At 44.2% G+C, this 24697-nt stretch overlaps 2 protein-coding genes across 2 annotated transcripts; both read right to left on the bottom strand.

Annotated features, from left to right (window-relative positions):
* Nucleotides 1-1884: 1884 nt before the first annotated feature.
* LOC117579972 (fat-body protein 1) lies at nt 1885-5292 on the bottom strand. The gene is made up of 2 exons (XM_034266150.1): nt 5107-5292; nt 1885-5030 (listed from the first exon to the last, which is right to left on the bottom strand). The coding sequence occupies exons 1-2, from the start codon at nt 5195-5197 to the stop codon at nt 2074-2076; spliced, it is 3048 nt and encodes a 1015-aa protein (XP_034122041.1). The 5' UTR covers nt 5198-5292; the 3' UTR covers nt 1885-2073.
* A 5613-nt stretch (nt 5293-10905) lies between these two features.
* On the bottom strand, nt 10906-14779 carry LOC117579927 (transcription factor SOX-1). The gene is made up of 4 exons (XM_034266072.1): nt 14614-14779; nt 14434-14544; nt 13239-13792; nt 10906-11829 (listed from the first exon to the last, which is right to left on the bottom strand). Exons 3-4 carry the CDS (start codon nt 13739-13741, stop codon nt 11160-11162), a joined length of 1173 nt encoding a protein of 390 aa, XP_034121963.1. The 5' UTR covers nt 13742-13792; nt 14434-14544; nt 14614-14779; the 3' UTR covers nt 10906-11159.
* Nucleotides 14780-24697: the final 9918 nt, after the last annotated feature.

The following is a 24697-nucleotide window of genomic DNA, read 5'->3' as shown; positions in this document are numbered from 1 at the left end:
ACCCAGCCTAAGACTGATTAAGAAGACATAATTATTTTCGCATTAAGCGGCTGCCTAATAGCCCGTGCAGTCTCATACTTGTTCTGGCCTCTAATCAGCTCATCAGACACAAAAAAGAGAGGAAATAAAATCAAATTCAAAATTGCAAAAATACAGAGTCCAGAATACCACAAAAAACGAAGCAGCTACAACATAAAGTGAAATAAAACGAACGACGAACCACTCGAAGATAATGAAAGTGCATTGAGGCGACAGGATTGGGGAACAGTGTCAGGTCGAGTGCGAACATTTTTCCATTATGCCTAGTGCCACATTCTGTGCCCTCAAAAGGAACAACAGCAAATGACGGCACGGACTGAACCTGATCGACTGTGGGGTACCTCATTTGCAACGGAATCTACACATCGATGATCCATTGATCCATTGTGCGAGTGCAGAATGGATCAGAGATGCAATGGATCAGAGAAATTTACAGAATTTTCACATTCATTTCTAGACAGGAGTTTACCGAGCTGCGTGTGCAATGTGCCCCAACAGCGCTGGCGCTCACGTTCCATAGGGTATATCCCATCCGTGTCGGACGGGGATGAGTCTGGGAGCTGGAGCGACCACCAGGAAAAATGCAACATTTGACCGCCTCAAGCCAAATGTGTCTGCCGTTCCTTGGTTGGCTAAGCGCTTCGGTCCACATCCGCATCCGCATCCAGAGTCTGCCCTGATGAGAAAAGCGTTTCTATAAGCGTCTGCACTCGTACAAACAGAGGGTTAACCGGCTGTCAGCGCCGTGCAGAGCTCTTGCCAGTCAGTGGCAACGTGAGCTCGACAACGGAAAGTGTGATTATATTTTCATTTTCAATTTTTTACGGCCAATTAATTTGGCAATTGACGCTTCGCTGGGCGTCTGCGCCATGGCAGATATGCACAGGTGGGAGGTGGAAAATGGGATGCAATGGGACAGGATGGGAAGGGATGCGATCTCTGTCGTTGTTGAAAATTGAGTTGTGTGGCAAGAATAAGAAAAGTCTATTATAGTGCCAGGATGGGCTGGCTCTGGCTGCCTTCCAGCCATTTTGTCGTTGCATTGTCTGGCCAGCCCACATCGACACGTTTTGCAGGACGCCATTGTTTGGGGGCGTGGGCTCTGCCTGTAATCCCTACCAGCACCGATGGACAGGCAATTTGCATTGAAATTGTTTTCCAAAATTAGAAAAGCCAGTCAAGTGTACGTTAAAAGAGTACGAGTATGAGGAAGATAAAACGATGAAATAATAACTTTAAGGACCATTAAGGAAACTGACAATTCTAACCAGATACGAAACGAGTCTCTGGTTTCTGGGAGCGATGCAGCTAATACCCTTGCGGACAGAGTCCTGGGCAAGAATATCCAGTGGGGCTTGCATTGTAAAGCTGACTAGTATTAATGGTTGGTGGTGGTTGAGTCTCAAAGTTGAATTTTGGTAATGAGTTGTATTTTTATGCCCGTTACTCGAAGAGTAAAGAGTATGCCCAGGTATTTTTTTGTTTTTGTGGTCGGAGCAATGTTTGTAATGCACAGAAGGAAACGTTTCCAATCTTATAAAGTTTATATATTCTTGATCAGCATTAATAGCAGAGTCGATATGGCCATGTCTGTCCGTCCGTTCGTCAGAGACTTTAAAAGCTACAGCAATCAAATTTTAGATTAGGGATTAGATTGGATCATTATTATAGCCAGAATGACGAGATTCAAGTCCAGTGCCTACCCCCCACCCTATCAGCAGATTTGTTTATTTTAGCTCAGAGAAAAACAGAGAAAGTTCTGGAACCCTACTATAAAAGTTGACTCCTTTGATTCATGGTTTTGCCCCTTTTCCCTTTTTATTGGTTTAATTGGAACACATTAAGTTGTAATGCTTTTTTGCATCGATTGCAAAGATTTTACTCAGAGTTAATATAGTTATGGGATGTACAACGATTACAAGATTATAAAAATGATTAAAGTTCGTTTAAGCTAGGATTCGATTCGTGGGCTTCCGAATGGGGCACGGGGTACAGGGCGGGTGGTCGGTCGATCGGTTGGTAGTCCGTTCAAGCTTAGTTCTCCTGAACAATGACCACATCCTGCAGTTGGACATTAGGCAATTGGAGCAGCTCCTGCTCGTTGGTAATGGGTCGATCCAGGGGGTAGCCGAGCGGACGGATGTCCTGCAGCGAGGCAGAGCCTATGCCCAAGCTTACGCTGGGAATGATACTCCTTTGCTGCTGCTCCAGAACTGGCGAGACAATAACCAGGAGTTGCATGGGCAAGCCCTCAGGACGGCCACGGGGCAAGAGAAGACGCTGCGGGAAACGTCCATTCTCGCCGACCAATTCCTGTGTGTCCAGCTCCTGCTGGCCGTGCAGCTGCATCATCACACGACGATATATCTCGCTGAGGGGCGTCACATCGCGGCTGGTCCATGGAATGTCGATGGAACGCTGCTGGATGCGGTTTATTCCCGACTTCAGCTCCACATTAATGGCGTTCAACAGGAGGAAGTCACGTCGACGCTGGTCCAAGGAGGCATCCCGGCCCTGGGAGTCTAGGCTGGGGCCTAGGAACACACGAATGACGACATCCTGTGCACGCTCCGAGCTGATATCCATATCGATGAGGAAGGGTTTGTTGTTCAGTCGCCGCTGTCGGCCCACAATAGTTCTCTGGATCTCCTGCCGCTGCGTTTGGCGACCCTGCTGTCCAATCAGATTGGTCAGGTCCATGTCGGTCTCCTCAATGCGGGTGCGCAGCTTGTCCACGCGCACATCATTGATGGACACACCCTGCAAGTCCAGTTGCTCCCTCCTGTATCCACCCAAGAGCTGCTCTCGCTGATCATCGACGATGCTGACAATGCGGCGAAGTGTGTACTGGATCAGAGGATCGCTGAGGCGAATACCCAAGCCGGAGCGATCGACTTGCAGGTTGTTCTCTTGGACTAACTCGCGCACGATGCGCAGGATGCCGACTTGACCAAGGCGGCCCAGCAGGACATCAGCAATGAGGGCTTCCACTTGACGCTGCTCCCGGAACTGACCGCGGATCGATTGTATGTTGAGCTGGCCAATGGCCTGCTGCATGCGCTGCTCGATTTGGTTGATCTGATCCAAGAGCTGACGACTACGCAGGGAATCGATGCGGATCTGGTCCAGGCGGAGTGCATAACGTTCGGATTGGGTCTGGCGTGGATTGTTGAGCCACAGGTTCTTCTTCTCGATGGTCTGTCCCTGGGCAATGGTCTCCTGGTTCAGGCGAGCCACCAGCTGGCGCAGATTGTGTAAAAGAATCTCGCTGCGTCGGGAATCCATTTCCGTGTCCAGACCCTGCTGCTGGCGATAGCTGGTGAGGCTTCGGCGGACTCGTTGTCCCTGTCTCTGGTGCTCCAGCTGCTGCTCCTCAGTCCAATCTCCCACCTGCTGTTCATCGGCATCGTCGTCGTTGTTTGTCGGATTTTGTAGACGCTTCTCACGGTTTCGTTTGAGCATGGCCAAGATCTCGTCGTCACTCATGATGGACAGACGGTGATCGCTGCGTATGAGCTTGAGAATATCCTCTTCTCGGATGGGGTGATCCAGCACCTGTCGCACCTCACCAATGGAGGCCACACGACGGGGGAGCATCTTCTGCTGCTGCCCGACGCCAATCTGATTGAGACGACGACGGTTGATGTGCACCAGACGCTCATCGTCGCGGCTGACGCTCTCCAGTTGGTCGGCAAAGCTTTCCACCTGGTTGCCATATCGCTGTTGCACTTGATCCTGTTCGACTACCCGACGTCCTTCGCTGTAGCGGCTACCGCGCATCCATCCCGGAACGCGCTGGCCTCCTCCTGTTTGCTGCAATTGTTCCTGTTCCTGCTGAATGCTGTTCACTCGGCGGCGATTCACGTGCAACAGGCGATCGCTGTCAGCATTCACGGTGGGCAAGTCGATGGCTCCTCCCTGGCGCGATCCCAAGTAAATGTTTCTCTGCCCGATTCCGCGCTGCAGAGGCACGCGAGCCATCCTAATCTCGTCATCATCATCATCATTGTCATCGTCGTTGTTGTTGCTGTTGTCACGACGGAGAACACGCATGAAGCGCTGTCTCTCGTTGCCAGAGATGTTCTCCTGCTGATCCTCCTGCTGCTCCTCCTGCTGCTGCTGTATGCGGCGACGGTTAACATAGAGCAGGCGTCCAGTATTGACGACATCATCTTGATCCTGTTCCATACCCTGAGGAATAGGATGCAGTGGAACCTCTTGCGACTCATCCTCGCCCTCCAAAAGGGCCAATTCCTGAATGAGATTCTGGACAAAGTTGCGCAGGCCAATATCGTCGGTGAGGAGGGAGGTGCCTAAGCCCTGCTCCTGTCCTTGGATGGGGATCACCACGCGGTTCTTTCCAAGCTGCGCCAGACGCGACTTTGGTCCTTGCTGCCTGATCAACGCCATGTGCATGCGCATTTCGCGCCACGGGTTCAAAATGTTCATCATGGGGTTCATGGGTCCCCGATGGCCCAGTCCAACCACATCGATGAGGGAGGGGCGCTGAGTCTGCTCCTCTTGAATGCGCTGAACCTGCTCAACGACCTCATGGTCCAGGTACAGCTCGGGCAGCAGCTCTTGGACAGCGGGAACGATCAGGGACTGGGTGTCCTCGCGATCGCGAATGGCTCGAACCAAAGCGTTTATCAGCAGAACGGGATTGATGTTCCTTCGCAGGTAGACGACGTTGCGCTGCAGAGTCTCGAAGTCCACGGCACGGACCAGCAGGCGGTAGATGCCACGAAGCTGCTGCACGTCCTCCACGCGGACAACCGAGCAGATCTGATGCTCGTCGAGCAGCCGCCGTTGGCGATCCAAGTCAATGACGCGCTGCATTTCTCCATCAATGCCACCGCGGTAGCGCTGAGGCTCCACAATCAAACCCTGATCCAGTCGGATGAGTTCATCATTCTGCAGCGGCTCCTGGATGTTTTGCACAATATCCAGAATAAACCTTTGACGCTGCAGATCCCCAAGGGACATGCGTCCTGCAACGAAAATGAAAATCAAATGAAATTTAAAGGAGAGTCGACTCTGGACCATAGAAGCGGAATCAAATGGTACCTATACCCTGAGCCGTGGCTGGATTCACAGCAATCCGTCCAGCGGCAACCAGAGTGACCGCACAGGCCATCAGTAGCAGGATTTTGTTCATCTTGCAGGCTTCTCAGATTACTCTGGATTATGAGGAGTTCACTTGTGAGGGCTTGGAACGATGCTGAAACACAGACCAGTAGGCTACTGCATATTCCATCGGAATTCGGTGCCTCTTTTATACCCAAGGCTCCTATCTACCGGCAGTGCATTAATAGGCCTATCGCTGGACTTTCGGTTGGGTTGAATGCCTTTCGCGGCGCGAAAATACCTTTATCAGTGCAGTTCAGAAGTGAAGCTGTGAAATCCGCACGTTCATTATGCAATTAAAATGTATTGTTGGTTTTGTAAGGCAAAAGGTCACAACCATCCGCAGATTGTGCTGGAAACTGAGACTCAGACCTACAAAGTCTCGGATTCGATATGGCTGCTGTTTGCGGTGGTGGGCTGTGCTTTGCTGCGGGTCACATGATCGCAGATCTATCTTAATTGGTTTGTTGCCCCGTCCACAAGTCCCCGTATGATCTCTGCCCCCTCTGCACGCTGTCCGTGTTTCTGAAGAACTTGCATTTCAATTTGTATCGACCTCACAACGGGCGAAAAGTAACGCAATAATAAAATAATTTGCCCATAGGTTGATAAGAATTAGTATTTATTTATGTAGAAGGTGATAAGCACAACATGAATCACCCGAACGACCCTCTTGTTCTGGTAATGCCAATCCTAATTAATTTGCTTAATGTTTTTGTTAATTGTATGTTGAGTGAGTTTTGCTTAGAATCACTTGTACAAATACAAGCTGGAAGGAATTATTTGTTTGATCTGGGATTGTGTTAAGTTTCTGCAAAGTTTTACAATTTCTATGTGATCGATGGGGTTAAAGCGCGAGAATGTGGAGAACTTGGTGTGAAATGTTTGTGCATTTTTGTGGAGTAAAGTTTGGTAAGACTCCCTGCTACTGGGTGGCATGTGGCATGTGGCCATTGTTTGTGCAAGTGAGTGATTGGCGATTGTGAAAAGATGCATAAAGGAATGGCAGACCTCTATGGTTGATGGGGCTGCGTCATTGCAATTTTCTATTCACATTTAAATTGGCAATTCGTTTGGCCCCGGCTTTTGTGTGTGGCGAGCATTTTTATGGACAATTTTTTTGTGGGGACTCTGCGCTGCGACAATTTTGCAACGTGCCTGGCATGCAACGGAAGCCGAGCGCACTACGTGGGTGGCCGTGGCTTGTCCTAACTGATGTCATTGTTGCTGCCGCTCATGCTACCGCTCCTGATTCTCCAACTGTTCTGCCTTTTCTAATGTAATTGCAATTGTTTGCCAGCTGTATTCATCTCGGACAGCAAATGGCCGGTAAAAGGCGCCTTCCATTTACCCCAGCTGCACTTTACGCTTTGCACTTTTTTCGAATCGCCACTTTTGTGCATGCCAAGCGCATTTGTGCGGCAGTAATTGCTTCTTTATAACGCGGCCGACTCGGCTGCATGTTCAGCAATTATGCAGCTACAATTTCGCATTAATTGCTCCTTTGTGCTGCCCACTCGTCCGGGGCTCCTGCGTTGCAGCCTCCTATTTTTGTTCGCTTGTGTAAGCTCCGTTAAAAAAACATTCCGTCATTGTTCCGCTCCAGCATTTATGAGACCGGACCGCCCAACTCTCACCGCCCCACGGACACCAGCTGGTGCTCTTTTTAATTGCTCCTGGCCGTGGACACGCTGGTCTGCATGGTAATGCCATTAACTGCGCAACAATTTGCATTATTTCAGTATGCAATTTTATTCTCTTCGGGGATAAAACCCACTATTCTCAATCGCTTTTTGGAGTCTTTTTTGAGTTCCTTCCTGCCGGTCCTTACGGATCAATCGATGGATTATATACATAAACATATGTACATATCCCTACTGCCAGTTCCAATAGAGTATACATATTTAGGTGCACACTTCCACATATTTATGTGTAAGTGAGTTTCAATTTAGCTTGGAAACAAGCGACTTGAGTAATCTTTCAGGTTTCCAAGCTATTCGATTGTGTACAGACTTCTTATCGCATTAGAGTTCACGTTTTAAAACAAAGTGGAACCTGGCTTTGATTCACCACTCTGTTGTGTGCCAGTGAGATAATCTAGAACTTATCAAAAGCTGTTCTTCAAATAACCCAATCCAAAATAACCAAAAAATATCCAATTGGGTGTCTATGTGTATCCACTCCCCATCCGATTGTCTCTTGGATTTAAAGAGAGCTTTCATCAACCCCCAGCCCTGAGCAAGCCCTCCGTGATAAGCTCGACGACATATCCTTGTCTCAAGTGAATTGTGAGCACCCAAGACGTATCAGTTGTCCTTGTACAGCGGCAAAGCAGAACAACGGTAGCCAAAGCCAAAGCCAGAGCCCGATCCGAAGGTGGTGGATTCTGGTTTCTGTCTTCAGTTTCGTTTTCGGATTTTGGCTTTGTCGCTGCTCAGGCGCTTTGACTTAAATGCGATTTAATGCCTTTTTTGTTTGTCTCCCATGAGTCGGATATCCGTGCGACGACGTTCGCACTGTGGGCGTGATAAACCGCAGGCAGGCAGGCAGACTCCTCCTTGGTGAGGGGAGGGCCGCACGCCCATCCCCCATCACTAGGTCGCTAATTTGCCTGACGTGGTTTTTTTTATGTCAACTTGGCCCAGGCGTCTTAATCTTATATCCTTTTTGCTTTTTTCGCTTTTTTTCGACATTAAAAAATATTTTGTCGCCCTTTGTTAGGTTGATAAAACTGCTTACAAATGCTTAAAAAATTAAAATTTATTACACGCGATTATGTTATGGGCCCCTTCCACAGCCTCCAACAGAAGAAAATGCAAATGGAATGTCATCGGTTTGGCGCCTCAACATATTTCCGGGCATATTTATTTTTCTGTGGACATTGCCCAATTGATTCATGGCCCCACAATATCCTTTGCGTAATGGCTCTCGGACACTCAGGGCCACCTTAAACAGCAGTCAGCAGAATGAAGGGAACTAAAACGAAATGAGATGAGATGAGATGTGATGAGAGGAGAGTGGAGTGGAGTGGAGTGGAGAGGGAACATCGCCAAAGAAAGAAAAAGTACAGCAAATAAATATATGTATATATAGTAATAATGAAGAATTGGGGGAAAAAGAAAAGTCGAAAGCCAAAAGAAAATATTTCTTTTTATCAGAGCGGATGTGAGTGTGCCACAAGAGAAATAGCAAAGAGGGCGGAGGGGGGAAGGTTGAAGTGTTCGAGTGCTGGAGTGGGTACGCTGGGCGATAGCCATGGTGGTTGGGCAGGGGCTGCCAGCATCCTTCCAAATAAAACAAAAAATTCCCTGCCTTGTGTAGTGACAGGAAAAGGAAAGGAACGGAATGGTTGGGAAAGGGAAAGGGATGGGGAAGGGGAATACCCGCCTGGCTCATTGCTACTTTTGTTACCGTGCTTCTTTCCATGCTCTTCCCCTTCCCTAATGTCAACACAAAGCAAATCAAACAAACTTTTATTTCACACGTTTCTCGCTCTACTCTCCTTCTCGCCCCCAAATGTTTATATTATACCCTAACATAGGATATTCGCATTTGGTCTTTACATGTGCAGCGTATCCAGCCATGCAATTTATGACTTAATTAGGAGCGAAGCATCTTAAAGGGTGTTTAGAGCTTCGGATACTGAAGCTATCGGCCTGTCTGCAATGTTTGTCTAGAAACAAGTGATTGCTGTGATGGTATGGTACGGCTTGACTGTGGGTGGAATAACGTGGGCGACTGGTGGCACGTGTCTACGCGTGTCTGTTAGTTTTGATAGCTATTGACTTTGCCACGGAGTGCGGTACGCGACAAACCGAGCAGTTGACCCATGAAATTTTGATAATTGCTGCAGAAGACAAAGCTGGGAGAAGGCTTTATAAGAAGAGTCCAAGATAAGTAGTATTGGAGCTAGTTGGAATTGCTCAATTTGATTGAGAAATTAAAAATATTTCAAATATTGAGCTCCAGTTTAAGCTCCCCCTTAAAAAATAAAGTCCCTTAAGACGATGGTAAAGTATAAAGGATACATACAATAAATATAGAACGCTGCCTACTTTTTGGGTTCATCGCTGAAAAAAGTATTTTGTTATTCAATTAGCTTCAATTATCTCAGCATGATCTCGGGGAAACATCTCAATATGCTGGACGTTCCCACAGTTAAACGATTTCATTCATTGCTCTCTTGGGGGTTGCTGCAAGAACTCCCCATATCATTGGGTAAATATTTTATTAGCATTCCATGGTGTTTGCGACAGTGTGGAAGCTGCTCTGCTGCCCGGTTCTTTGTCTGCGGAGGTGAGAGGTCAGAATGCAAACATAAAATGCGTATTCGAATTCTATCAGTGAGTGGGACTAAGGCCAGGACACTATAAAAACGACCTTGCGAGCAACAAAAGGCAGACAGACAGACACAGACAAGGCAGAAAGACAGACACTACCTACCCTCCAGGCTCCCTCTTATTTTCTCGCTCTGTCCCTGCCTTGTGTCTGTGGCAGCAGACAATCATTGCACGACTTTTGCCTGCCAGGGAGAGGTTACGGGATGGGGATGAGGACCTGGCCGAGTTGGGTGTGTGGGTTGGGAGAGGTCGTCTTCTTCTTCTTTGGTCCTCCTTATCAGCAGTTTGGTTGCGTTGCAGCGTGGCATTTCGGTGACTTTTATGTGCGGCTTTTCAGCTGGTTACGATGTTGTCGCAATTCCCTGCCTCCCATCCAGCCCAGCCCATCCCATCCCATCCCATCCAACTAAACTTTCACCCCCGTAGCCACTTCGACCTAGTGGTGGTTGCTTCTTTGTTTTGTTGTGCCACCGAATAAAGTGTCAATTGTTTTTGGGCCTGAGCGCATTTATTGACACGCCTCATCGCCGAGGATTCACAGTTGGTCGCATTAACAAGTGGGCGTACGGGAATCCCATTAACAGACCGTGAACCATCCCGAGCCACTGTCCACACCCACCCGATGTGGCAGACAATCCAATCCATTCCCCGCTGCGAGCTGCGGAAATTTAAACTAATAATCAACGCATCAGCAAACATTTTCGTTATTATTCAGGCGCCTGTGTCTCCCGCGGGCGCTTTTTGCCACTGACTCTTGACAGATTGCATGTTCGTCCTCGCTCAGTTTCGTTCACGCTGAAGAGCTACAGCATACAAGTGTGGAGTCATCAATCAGGGAAGTCCGTGATACAAGTACGAGTATGTATCATGTGTGTAATCCATTCAAAAACCATTTATTTCCTTACAGCTTTGATTTTTAATTAGGGTTTTACTCGTTTTTTTATCACAATAAAATAATGTTGTTGTGTTCTAATACATAAATATGTACGTTTATGTTACACAACATTTGGGCATTCTTTGGGCCTCAACCAAATTAAAGCATTCAAAATTAAAATTCAAACCAAAGCCTTTTCGAAATTTGTAAGAATATTTTGAAAGATCAGAAAGAATTGTAAATGCAAACAAATGCAAACAAATAGGAATATTATGCTAGGGTGGGGTGAGTCACATTTTCATCAGTGGGTAAACTTAGTTTTGCTCTGAATATATTTGTTTTTATGAGCTCCAAATAATGAGTAATTAGATTAATTCGATTTGGACTGGACTGGGTGCATATCTGAGAAGAAATTTAAAATTCTGTAAAAATGAACAGCGCTTAAAATTATTATAAAGTCAACAAAGGAAGTGTTGCATAATTTATGTGGCTACTAAAGAAAGAGTTGAACAAAATAGACCATAATAACAAATAAATTAATTTTATTCAATTTAAAAGATTTAATAGGATTAGTTTCTTGGGGGTCAGTCAAGACGAGGGAAAACTCACAAGGATTCAACTAGCACTAGGATCTAAGAAAACTTTTTCGCTTTGGGTGGTGCAAGGTGACCGACCGTGGGTGAATGTGATGCCAGTATACTCTACCATCAGTGGGATCTCCTCCAGATTTACACCGCGTGCTCAGCGGCAGTGCCGGCGCCAAAGCGCAATGGAGTCGGTCAAATGATGTTCGGCGGTGTGGTCGCCACGCTGGGGGGAACAACTCCTGCGACTGGCGAAGATTTGGCCGACTTTACGCAGCCGTAGGACGAGATGCCAGTGCCACTGCTGCTGGGCGGGGAGGGTGGAGTCTCGGGGCTGATCAATGGCAGGTAGCGCCACGGATGGTAGATGCTGCCGGCGTACATGGCCTGGAGGCGGGCCTGCAGATCGAGAGCCAGGGTCGGGTCCAGTGGGTAGTGGGCGTGTGCGAGGCCAGGGAAGACGTTGGGCAGGCGGGGTAGGGAGAGCTCCAGGGGGGACCCAAAGCCGTACTTGGCGCTCAGGGTGTTGGCTGCTGCGGCGGCCGCCAGCTGGACATGGTGCGGATGGGCGTGCTGGTGGTGCGTGTGGTGCGAGTGCGTGAGGTGGTGGTGATGCAGATGGTGGCCATGTAGATGGGGCAACGTCTGGCCCAGCGGCGAAAGCTGTGGCTGCATGTCCTTGGTCACGGACGATGACGATCCTCCAGAGACGCCTCCAGGAGTTCCGCAGTTGCTGTTATTACCACCAGAACCAACAGAGACCCCCCCACCATTTGCGCCGCCCGGAACTGGGGACTTGTTGAGTGTCTTGGGCTTTCGACGTGGTCGATACTTGTAGTCGGGATGTTCTTTCATGTGCAGGGCGCTGTAAATTGAATAAACGTTGGAGCATTGATCAACAGATCGAACGATTTAAACTTCGATGATATCACTAAGTCAACCAAATGTCTGCCGGAGTTCACTCTCTCATTGGCCATAAACTCCCAAACAAATGGAACCCTTCCATAAAAGTAGAACTACATACGGATGTACACACGTATGTACGACTTTGCTTGTCTGCTTATCTGAATTTAGCGAAGACCCCACGGATTCCCTGTACCTCTACCTTTTCCATTATCATTACCAGTCTCAGTCCCAGCTGCAACAATGCGCAATTGTTGACATTTGTTGGACAATACGATAAAATCCGATAAAAGGTGTGTTCTTTTCATCTTGTTGTACTTTCGATTTCGCTCTCCGTTCCTTTATTTAGTTTTCTTTTCTCGGCCACTTCTCTAATTGGTCAGTTCTCCTTCATTGCGTTATCTTGTTCCCGAAAAAAAAATATTGTTTTCCTTATCAATGAGCATTGGCAAATATTTAAACAACATTATTTGATTCTTTCTTTCAATGTGTTCCCTCGAAAACCCCGAATGGCCATTAGTTTAAGCCCCTTCAAACGAGCTCTCCTCATTTATAACTGTCGCCACAAAATATAAATTTTACATTACCATTTTGGCAGTCTACTCCAATCAATAAAAGGATTATGACAGTACAAACATTGAGGTATGTCAGTGTCACGAACTCAATATCATCGAAAATGCAGAGCATTCGAAAGGTAACTAATGTTTGTTACGAACCAAGAAGCCAACAGTAAAACGAGTAGTTCTATAAAAATTAGATGTTAACAGTCTACATTTTTAATGGATTTTCAGTTTCAACTGAAATATTTTCGGTAATATTTTCTTGGAGAGTAACTCTTTAAGGGCTTTTAGGGAAGATTCTCAGATAACTATCTCATAAACTTACATCGGTCTTACCTTTTTTTCAGTCTGTGAATAAGCCTCTTAAGATTGAATAGTAAACATTTACATTAATATTATTATTTATTTAATATGTGTGCCCCCATAAAGAGTTTACTCTGTGGTGATAGGGTACGCTTTAAGAGAGTGAACAAAAATGTATCAAAAATGCAAAATGATTGAAGCATTTCATGCGCCATGTCTCGCTTTTGTGTGACAATTTCAAATGAAATGTTTGCCCAAGATATGCCCAGTGCCAATGGGATTCTGACTAAGCGGGGCGAGCACAATACGGGGCTCTGGAGCTCCACATTGCAAGGGGTCTCTCACAATAGTGAGGCTTTGTCTTAGCTAATCGATCAAATTTTGTGGCCAGACAGGGAAAAACTGTAACTGAAACCCAGCCAGCAGCTACACTCCACTCCCATTCTCACTCGCACTCCTACTCCCATGCTTACCCCCATGCGACTCTGCCCGAGAGAAATGTACTTACCGCAATCGTTTTGCCTCGTCGATAAATGGACGCTTCTGTCCTTCGGTGAGCAATTTCCATTCGGCACCGAGGCGCTTCGATATTTCGGAATTGTGCATTTTGGGATTGTCCTGGGCCATTTTGCGACGCTGTCCCCGCGACCACACCATGAAAGCGTTCATTGGTCGCTTAATGTGGTCATGACTGCTGTGATGCGATCCAGAATTTGAATGGGAATTCGAGGTGGGGTGGCTATGATGATGTTGCTGATGATGCTGCAGCTTGGCTGTTGGAGAGGGAGCTGGAGTTGCTGGCGGCATGGTGAGGTCAGTTGGCGGTGGTGGTGATGGTGCTGTGGTGGCTCCCATGCCGACTCCCATTCCCATGCCCATGCCCAGGCCCAGGCCCAGGCCCTGGCCGGGCAACTGCGGTGAGAGGCTACTGCTGTGGCTGTGATTGCTGCTCCCGCTGCTCGTGTACCCGTTACTGTGGCTCCTGTGCAGTAGCGTCGAGATGCTCGTCATGATTCGGTGGGGGCGCGTGTGCGTGCAGTTGCTAATTGTCAGGTGGGCGCTCTGCAATGCCAACGGAAATGGTATTCAATAGATATGCCTTGTTAGCTAGGGGGTTGTCTGTTCCTCAACTGTCCTCGCATGAGTAATTTTAACCTCTCAGGGGGGACGCTACTTCTGGGCGTTAATTCTTAAAATACACCAGAATGGAGTTTCTTTCAAAGAAATCAGAAATGTCGGAGGAGGGGTTCGAAGTAATAATTTTCTCAATGAGTAATCCACATAGAACTTTATCACAGTTTTAGTTTATTCAGTATTAGTTTTCGGATTGTTGTTCAAAAACTATAACGGTTATTTAAAGATTTGGTATTGTGTTTGTTCTAATGAGAATCCTTACTTGTAACATTTCAAGGCCAGATCAAGTTTGATCGATTTTAAGTTTGATCGGTTAAATTGATTAAAAACTACATTTAGTCTATCAATTCAAAATGGAATTTACATTCGCTGTAAAATCATTTACGATGAGATGCACTTACATTGAGTGATCTTTAGATCTAGCTATTTCTAGCACAAATAATAATTTTTAGTTAAGTGAGAAAGAAAGAGAGTTTAATATAGCTGGAGGACCTAAAATAGTAAAGCTCAATGTTACTCCATCTGGTATAAAGATTCTGACATTCAAAACATTCTTTAAATCTGCTTACCTCACTGAAATTTAGTTATCTTCTTTATCCCGTTTTGGTGAACGTTAGGTTTTGGATAAGGCTTAGGGTAAGTTCAACGGGTATTCCATTAGATGAATGGTACTCCACTACCTTATTTCAGAGATGATCGTTACCAATAATTATCGTTGTAACATTGCTTTTTGCACAAACACTACTCACAAACAATATAGTACGCAAAAGTAGTATTTTTTGTTGTATGCGAAATTTAAGCCAGATTTAAACCGAGCCGGTGGCCGTGAGAGTGAATAGTTAAGCGTTAGCCGTTAACCGTTAACCGTTTACAGGTTATCGTTTCGAGCGAAGAAGCGCTGCGCGTCCGTGTCGAGTGCGCGACAATTTTGATTTGAAAACACATTCTATGGGCATTCGAAAACTTGCGACAAAAACGGCAAACAAACACAACAAAAAAAGATGGGAAAGAAGAAGCGGAAAAGGCAACGGCGCGGCAGTGGCAGTGGCAGTGCCAGAGGGGTGTGTGTGCTTATGTGTGAGTGTGAGTGCGTTTGTAGTGGTTGCATGTTCGGTTGGCCAAAGACAGGACCGAGTGAGTGGGTGAGAGAAAGAGAACGAACCTGGCTGTGTGGGTGTGTGAGAAAGATGGAGGGAACAAGAGCTAGAAGAGTCGTCGATAGAGAGCTAGACACAGAGAGAGAGAGAGAGAGAGTGCTTTGTAGAGTTTTTACACATTCGTGTGGACGGTCGGACGCCAGCAAAAAGGATGCAGTGTCGACGCGTCAAAGAGGCGGTTAATTGATAAGAATTCCGCTGCTGCCGCGCTTTTTATCGTTGTATCTGCATTTTGTATCTGTGTCTTGGGCTTGCCGCCAATTGTCTTACGATGCCAGGTACTCCGAAAGCTAAGGGGTATACTCGAAATCTACTTCTTAGAGGATTGCTCGCGTAAATTGAGAAAACCATTTCAAACCACTAAATATGGTATCCACCGAGCAATTCGACTTAAACACTTTGAGTGGGAGGTACATATCTTGCAGTCGCCTGTGGTTTAGCACACGATTATCTCTGAGGCTAAAATTGTCTTGGTTCATTATCAATGACGAGCCGTGTTTGCTCCCACAATCGATCGATTGGGTCCCACGTACCCGTATATAGTCGTTTGTGTATTTTTGTTTGCCACAAACCTTCCTGAAGCCGATATTTGAGTAAGGCTGCCCCTCATTGTTGACTGGGGAAGGTTCACGATCACTGCCTTCCCTGTTTGTCACCCAAATTGCACAGGAAATTCTCCATCCAGTTGTTGTTACTGTTCCAATACGCGTTTCTGGATAATTTCAACCTTAAGTTGTAAAATACTATCCAAAAGCCGCAAGAACGGACATGCCGAAGAAACTCCTTATAAATGACCCCCTTTATAATCGGGATTTCGGCAACTCAAATGTTGAATTAAGGGAGCTCCCGTGCCGAGTACTGAGAATTTGTGTGGGCCTACATCTATTTGTGTTGTAATGTTAACTGACTAGAGCGTACTGTGGTACACAAATAGTGATTAATCGGCTTTCAACTGATCGACATTGGCTTTCAGTTTTCAGGCACTTTTCAGAAATAATGCATTTTGAGCCATAACAAAGTTTCCTCTTCATTGAGTTTCTTTGCGCAGGCGTTGCTCTCCAAAAAGTCGTTGCTTTTGGAGAGTTTCGAGTCCTCACACTTTTATCCGAAACCCGCACCCGCACCCGCACCCTCACCCGCCACTCCATTCAACATTCAACAGTACAAATGTTAAATAGGAAACGCATTTGGCGGCTACAACCATTTCTCTTCCCCTCTCGCTCAGCGAAAGTCACACAACAATAAAAATGGCAGCGCTCCAGCGCGGAGTCCCCCACCTGGACCCCGCTCCACCCTTGTGCCTGCGCGCATGTCGATGCCTTTTCTCTGACGCCGCCTTTGGACCAATGGCGGAGACAATGCTTGGTTCCCTTGGACGGGGATGGGTGTGTGTCGTGGACCCCGGGGGGCGGACGGCTGCTTAGAAGCGTTCTCAATGGCGACGCGCTTTTTATCGTTTTGGTTTTGCATGCGAATGGAGTGCATTTTATTGGCCAAAAGCTATCCCAGACAATGCCAAAACAAAGGAGAACAGAAGGAGCATGGAGCTGCAGCGGAGTAGAGTCAGACACAGGAGCAGAGACAAAGAGAGCAACTGGTGTCCGCACGAGAGATACTGCAGTCAACGCTCCTTATCGTCTACTGACAGAAAAGCTCTCACTCGGGTGCGAAGCTGTAGCTGGAGCCGGACATTGTTAATGCACATTATGGCTGGCCCTATTTGGCGCCCATCTCCAGGACAATGAAGAGCTGCAGCAGCAGCAGGCGCCGTACCAAGAGTCTAAGTTGGAAGAGCAGTCACCACCAGGCACTTCCAGCTATCATCCTCTTTCTAACAACATAACTTTGGGTATTTTCGAGGACTCTGGAGCATTGTTTGACTGCGTTTAGTTGCAATAATTTATGGGAGGATTTCAGCGGCAAAGTGGCATAAAATTTTTGCATACTGTGGAGGGTTTGCCGCATTCTCTCTTTCTCCATATGTTGCCTAAATATGGGAAATGAGTCCGTGCTAATCGTGATTTGTGTTTTCAATGAGGCGGCCGAATAAAATTAGATGTATGTGTTAGGTTGTTCGTTAAAGGAAGGGGAAATGTGAAATTTGATGGTCAGAAAAAGGGGAAACTGACCAGAGAATGACAACATAAAAACCACACAAGAAACAAAAATAAAAAAAATTATATATGAATATAATAATAAAATAATATAATAAAAACGAGAAGGGACGTGTCAGACGCTTCTTACGCGTCACAACTTTAATAACCGGCACTCAGGACTACATCTAGATGTAGAGGACATCGCCAACCACTAGATATCGTTCACATTACAGAACACGTAGTAATAAGCCTACTAAATAAAATGCATCAAAAAAATTGGATCAGTTAATCGTATTTTCCAATTTATGAGATATTTAAAACAGAAACAAAATTGGTACTTTTTCACTGCACATTCTGTGCAATAATGACCGCTATGTTTCACATCAGATTTTTCGTCTATGAAAATTTCTTGTACGCAACTTTAATGGTCCAATGGTCTGCACATCAGATTTTTCGAAAGTGGCGCCATCTATCAAAATTTCTTGTACGCAACTTTGATGGTCACTCTTTTTCTAATACAGAGCGTTAAAAACCGAGTCTTGGTTTTACCTTTTAAAAATTAGCTTTTGGTCACCAAAACTGGTCATTGGGACAATAGTGCATCTGCACCTTAGCGGTGTTTAGTCAAATTTTAAATATTTTCTTCATCTGTCATCTACATCTACAACACTTCTCACACCAACACGCTCCGTTAGCTCGCCGCCCTTCCCTAGACCCAAACACTGCAGACTCGAGGCAGAGGCAGCGCCCTCACACAAAAAAAAAAAATATAAGTCGGAAGAGTCCTCGCCAGGGGGAGGGCAGAGGCAGGGGCCGAGTGAAGCAGAAGCAGAGTGTGAATGAGAGAATGAATTTCATTTTTGAAATACACTGGTTTCAGTCCAGTCAGCATACAGCAGTCCGGAGCCAAAATTTGGTGGCTCCAGCTCTTATAGTCTCTGAGAACTAGCCGACAAACAAGACGGACAGACGGACAGACGGACGGACGGACAGACAGACATGGCTGTATCGACTCGGCTATTGATGCTGATCAAGAATATATATACTTTATGGGGTCGGGAACGCTTCCTTCTGTGCGTTACATACAACCGTTATTCGCACAAATACAAATATTTACTCTTTGAGTACCGGGTATAAAAATAAAACAAAAACAGTTTGCCTAGTCATACATTAAATACGTTGATATTTTCAAGCAACTTCAAAGCTTGAACTGAGTCACAATATTTTAGAGGAGGTGAGTTGTTAGTATTAACCGAATTTCAGGTTTCAGATATTTCCGACAGACGACCCACATGAGCGGGACATGCGGTGCTACGTCGAATAGCTTCTCGTCAAAAACTGGGAAGAGAAATAAGTTTAAATGCGAGCCCTTTATAAAAACCAACAGTCAATTTATTTTGAGTATCTCGAGAATCGAATGTTAATACCACAATTACCGAATATTGCAAAATTGAATTTGAAATAGGTGAACCGGGGAGCCTTAGCCGAAAAGAGATTGAAAGAGTCAAATAAATGTGTCCAATAGAGAATCTTACTTTCAAGATAATCGCACTTTTAGCTTTTGGCACCAAAGGTAAAAATATTTTGTTTTTACTTACATACTTAAAAGTTGGAGTAAAAGTTAACTTTGTAACGTTAAATTATATTTTTGATATTGTTTCTTATTTAATTATTAAATACTCAATAAAAAAGAGAAGGGGCGTGTGAGACGCTTCTTAAGCGTCACAACTTTTATACCCGGTACTCAATACTACATACATCTGTACCTTAGCGGTTTTTTGTCAAATTTAACATTTTTTCATTCATTTGAAATCTACATCTACAACACTTCTCACGCCAATTCCCCAATTCTATGGCCATTCCCCTACAGAATGGCGATTTTAGTTTTCTTTTATCTTTATTGTACCTTTGGGAGGTTTTCGCCATTTTGCGGGGGCGGAAGGGCCGTGGCTCATTTTTAAAACACACTTGTATTAGTGTGAGCAAACAGAAGTCTGGATATAAAATTTTGTTGCCCTATCTTTTAAGCTATCTGAGTACTAACCTCATAAGGACGGATAGACGGACAGACAGACATGGCTTAATCGACTCGGCCATTGATGCTGATCAAGAATATATATACTTTATGGGGTCGGAAACGTTTCCTTCTGTGCGTTACGTACAACCGTCCTGCTGAATGCGTCCGATCCATACTTTACCAATTCGTCGTCGTAAATACAAACGGCTCAGAAACACCGTCGCCAGTATAGATTCGCAAACTGCGTTCGAAGTCATATCAAATTGGAACATTTCGTCCATTCTTATGCGTGCTCTTGTCGATAAATCAACTATCGATACGAGCCAAAAGCTATGGATCGGGCACTAGTTCAATGGATCGTCCTTTTTTCACGACCCCTTTCTCAATATCCGCTCCATGAATTCTTGCATCAAAAGCGCTGATCTTGTGCGTTCACCACGACCACGACCACTGCATACATACTGAATTTTTCAGATAGAATAAAAAGTAAACTATGTAACGTATTTATTATGTGTTTGTTGTCTTTTATCTATATTTATTGTTAATAATACTCAATAAACCCTAAGCCGTCGCGCACACAGTTTAAACATAAAACATTTTTTGAAACAGAAGTGTTAAGTTTATAACACCTATGGTAAGTCTTTAGGTGTAGTATACTCCACCCGACACGATTTTTTCCAAGGAACGAAACCCACTTTTTATGAAAGACGTGGGACTTAGAAATAGTCTGAAGACAATTGTTTTTTTCTATAGCAGAACTTTTTTTGAAGAACTTTTAAAATTTGGTATTTTTGTTAAACATTTGTTTGTTTTTTGTTTGCTTTTTCACATAACTTATCTTAGATCTGGTTGTATAGAACTTTATTTATCTGAAAAAAGTGGACCCAAACAAAACCAAAATGTTGATTTTTATGAGGAATTTTTTACGAAATTTTGACTTAATAAACTTGGGAAAAGTAAAAAAAATATATATTTATGGTGTTCTCTATTTTTTTTATTGACAGCAGTATTAGATCCCTACGGCTACAACACGTATGTTGGTCAAGTCAATCCCAGCCGTGGGATCTTGCCAGCCTGCGTTGTTGTGGAGACAGGTCGTTTTACGATCTCCTGGTGGACGAGCTTCGACGGCTTATACGAGCGGCTCTCCGTTTCCGTAGCCACTCTGAATTCCAACGCTGAATGCTTATTGGCTCCCTCTTCCTCAGTGAGAAGGTTTGCCTGATCAACCACGAATCCCTGACATTGCGCAATTTGCACAAGTACATACAAGTGACAGTCTTTTGGAACGCACGCTGCATTATTCAGAACGGCTACCTACAGAATCGAAAATGAGATTAAATGAGAATTTGAAAAAGAAACAACCAAACTTCGACAAGAAACTTATTAAATCACGGGGAGCAAATAATATTTGATGTCTTAAACACTTAAGAAACTATGGAGCAAACTTCCGTATCTACAAAACTTGAATTAAAATCAAACTTAGAATAATAATATTTTAACTCTAATAATAAATTTTAAATGAATAAAATGTGTATAGAATGAAGAAAATTGTCATATCCGTGTTTAAAACTAGATAAGGAAATACTCAATTATAAAATCAATCTTACTTAAATATTAGAGCATTAATTATAAGATGTACAATACAGTACAGTTCGCAGAAATGTATGAACTTGTAAAGAGCAGCATAGACGGTTCATTCTCCACGCATGCTACGGGTCTTGCGGGCTCTGCAGACCGATTTGGGTACAGAATTAGCAGTATTTTGCTGAAATCCATTGTCGTTCGGTCATCGTCCGACGGACAGCCAGTGCCACTGCCACTTTTGCAAAGCCGTGAACCGCAATGTCTGGTCTTCTCCGATCTTTCTTATTGTGACCCGGGTAACATGCCGTCCACGTGGAGACCTCCCGAGGCATCGAAGAGTGAGCGAAGATAGACCTACAGATTTTAAATTCTGCTTTTCGTGATCTGCTCAAGCTCCTGTCCAACAGGCCGACCAGCCGACCGAGCCATATTTGTCTGTGCTCTCTCCTCTCCTGACTTGTAGAAAGATGCGCTCACGTAAGCTACAAATTAATGTCCAATGAACTTTGTAACTGGTTTTTTTTTTGTAATTTTACCCGATGATGCGACTACTTTCGTCGAGCAGTCGAAACACGGCTCATCAATCAAGCCCGCAGAACCCCCTTCCTGCCACCTACAACCACAACTCCAGTGAGGAAAAATGCTGTGCGACAGTGGCAGAAGAACCCGGCATTAACGACCTGTCTGCTCATAGGCAGATATGCCCATGAGAGTATCCTGGACGTACAGACTCGATCAGTTTTCTGCACGGTGGTACGGCAGTTAGTGATGTAATTGAATGTAATCCACACACGATAAGAGTCCGTCCAATTAACATTAAAACAAGAGTGTCAGTTGTTATTTCAGAGACAATAGCCAAAGTTGATGTACATTCTGCCAAAGCTGTGTCTCTAGCTTTCAAAACTGAGCGTTGCATCAAGGATATTGATCGTCGTCGAGTATGAGCACTTAAGAGGCTATTAGTCTTCCGACGCTTCAGACTTTGAAATAAAACACAGTATTTTAAATTTAAATTTTTCTCAGAAAAGATTGATTGCAGCGCATTGAGGTTCACGAGAATCCGCCTCTACACTCGGATGTAACGGATGTAATCGACACAGTAACAGTCCGCCTTCAGAGGCTCTCTGTTAATCGTGGCGAGTATGGGTCGTAGTGTTGCTGGGGCAAAATATCCTGAAAGGGGATTCACGCTGATAACACATCTCGACACGATTTTTCAGCTTTGATCCAAAAAAAATAGTTTGATGATACTTTTTTTTTGTCTATGGCAGAACTTTTTATACCCAGTACTCGAAGAGTAAATAGAAATAAATAGAAAAAGTGGATGTACATATGTTTTTGTATGTATAGCAGAGAGGGAAACGCTTATATTTCTCACACAAGCTTGGAAATGCAAAAATGTTGAATTTTGAAATTGAAGCGGAAGAAATGAAGTTCAATTTGTTCAAGTAGTTTATCTAATGTATGTACAATGTTCCCTCTCAGTCCTCTCCTTGGCCTGCAGTCCACAGGCTACAGATATCCTCCTTTTACTCAAGGTGTTCTAAAAATGCTCCACTCCCATCCAGTCCATAAAAATCCTTCTAGTCCATTAGTATATCTAGAAAACTACAATAAACATGTTTGTTTTGTGTTCTTTATACCCGGTACTCGAAGAGTAAATATGGTATATTGTATTTGTGCACAAAGTGGATGTAAATACATATGTAACGCACAGAAGGTAACATTTCCGACCCCACAAAGTATATAAATATGTATATTCTTGATGACCTGTCCGTCTGCCCGTCTGTCCATCCGTATTGCGGAGCGCTTGGATCTGAGACACTATAAAAGCTAGAGCCACCGAATTTTGCCTACAGACTTCTGTGATACACTGATTCAAGTGTATTTCAAAAATTACCCATGCCCCCTTCTGCCCCCTCAAAGGTCGAAAATCTGCGGTATCCACAATTTTAAAGGTAACTAAAGGTAACTGTTGATAGCGACGAAAGTATACTGGCGGTAAACTCCCTGACCCTTATCGTATGGTGGTTTTGCGTTTTTGTTGCTGTTGCTTGTTTAACTTTAACTTAGCTTTCACTTTAACTTAACGAGGCCTTAACGATGCAATGGTACCTAAAATTAAATTTGTATTAATTTAAATATAAATGTAAATTAGTTTGAAAAGATCGCAGCTCCGTTCCATGGTTGCCAGTGTGAAGACGGATTTATCTATAAAAATATATCGACATACGCTCGGAAAAATACCGAAACATACCCTTTCATTTTCAAAGTATACTGTAAATATACCGTAGTCTTAAATGGTTTTTCTCGATTTTGATGTTCTATTTGATATTACTAGCTATTTAAGAGTCTCCGCACTAAAATTATAATTTTATCAAATTTTTTAAATCAATTCTCCACATATTGGCTAGTTTTCACGACTTCCTATTGTTGGAATGTATACAAATTAAGTTTAAAATTAAACAACGGTACGTGAATGGAAATGGATTGTTACGTATTGACAATTTTTTGCTTGCAAGCCGGACAAATACATAGTATGAGAATTTGTATACCCTAATTCCATAAATTAATATTAAAATATAATTTTCACAATAGCTGTCAAATATTAATAATGACTCTACTTATCTTAGAGTGCCAAGTTTTTAACCTTTCCTAATTTTATCTATGTACAGACATATGTATGTATATCGCTCTATAACTTGAAACATTTCTTTGATATAAATGTGCAACATAAATTGACTTGTTATTGCATTGATTCCAGGATAATCCTTCCCACTAGGGGTACTTAATGTCGCTTATTCGGTGCCAAATGTTGGGGAACAGTGCTGCTCACTTTTCGCAGCATGTATCTAACTTGTTGCATCAAGTGGCCCATACATATTATGTTATTGAATAAAGACTCATTGTTGCGATGAAAATTCCCATGTTGCGAGAGAGAAATATCCCTTCCAAAGAACTCCTCCAGGAACATTTGAGAACATTTGCGTTGGGAGTTTGGAAACCCTATATTATTGAATATACCTAGAAAATGGAATTTGATAGACGGATGAAATTCAGTAACATACCATTATAGTAGTCAAAATATCCTGAAAAATATATAAAATATTTGAAATGGTTTCTCTGCGAAACATCCGCTGGTATTGTTTTGGGATATGTTGGTGTATTTCTATACACATATATCATGACAAAAGCTGACTAGCATGAGTCTCATGTGTGGAGGCTGCCAAAGCGCCACCTATTGCAGAAGAGCAACACTACTTCTCCAGAATCTGTTCTGGCAACGCTATGTCAGCAGCTTAGTTGCCAGACAGACATAAAAATGTCATGAACTGCGCCCTTTTGAACGTTTCCCGCTAACCGTACGCCTTCTCTGGGCATAACTTCCACGGAGTAGGCGTCTCCACTGCGACGACCGCTCACGTAATATGATTTAATTAAATTAATAAAAAAACAAAATATTCGTTCATAAAAGCAATAAATAATGGTTTATTAAATAGAATATAGCATTTAACTAATGCATATATTGTCCAAAAAGTCAAAGTTTTACGTATCCATTCTCCTCTCGCTAATCCCATTGACGATGCCGAGGCGCATAAGAGCGGAAAATTAATTAAGTTCACTTGCATTTTTGCGCACTCATTAATTAGTGGACGGTAATTCCCTTCGTTTTGCCTCTTAAGTCAGCCGCGTTAAGTTGCCGTTAAGTTAATACGGATTCTTGAGCAATCAGAGTACGCATTAGTGGGTTTTGTCAACCTGATTGGCCGGAAGTTGCCCTCGTTAGGAAGCGTTTAGCCCACCCACTCTGCAGCTCCTCACGCCATCCCATCCCCCCTCAAAACACTCTTCAACCAATAACAACCTTTCCGCAATTAACCTGCAGCCGCTCGTCTCCCTGCGAAAGTGGATGGGGCGTGGGGACTGCAATTAATTAAAAATCACATTTCAGGACAAATTAGGATTTTTTTTAATA

Source organism: Drosophila guanche, unplaced genomic scaffold (assembly GCF_900245975.1).
Source record: "Drosophila guanche unplaced genomic scaffold, DGUA_6, whole genome shotgun sequence".
Classification (NCBI taxonomy): Eukaryota; Metazoa; Arthropoda; class Insecta; order Diptera; family Drosophilidae; genus Drosophila; species Drosophila guanche.
The sequence above is the reverse complement of the archived record's forward strand: the minus strand, read 5'-3'. Positions and strand labels throughout refer to the sequence as shown.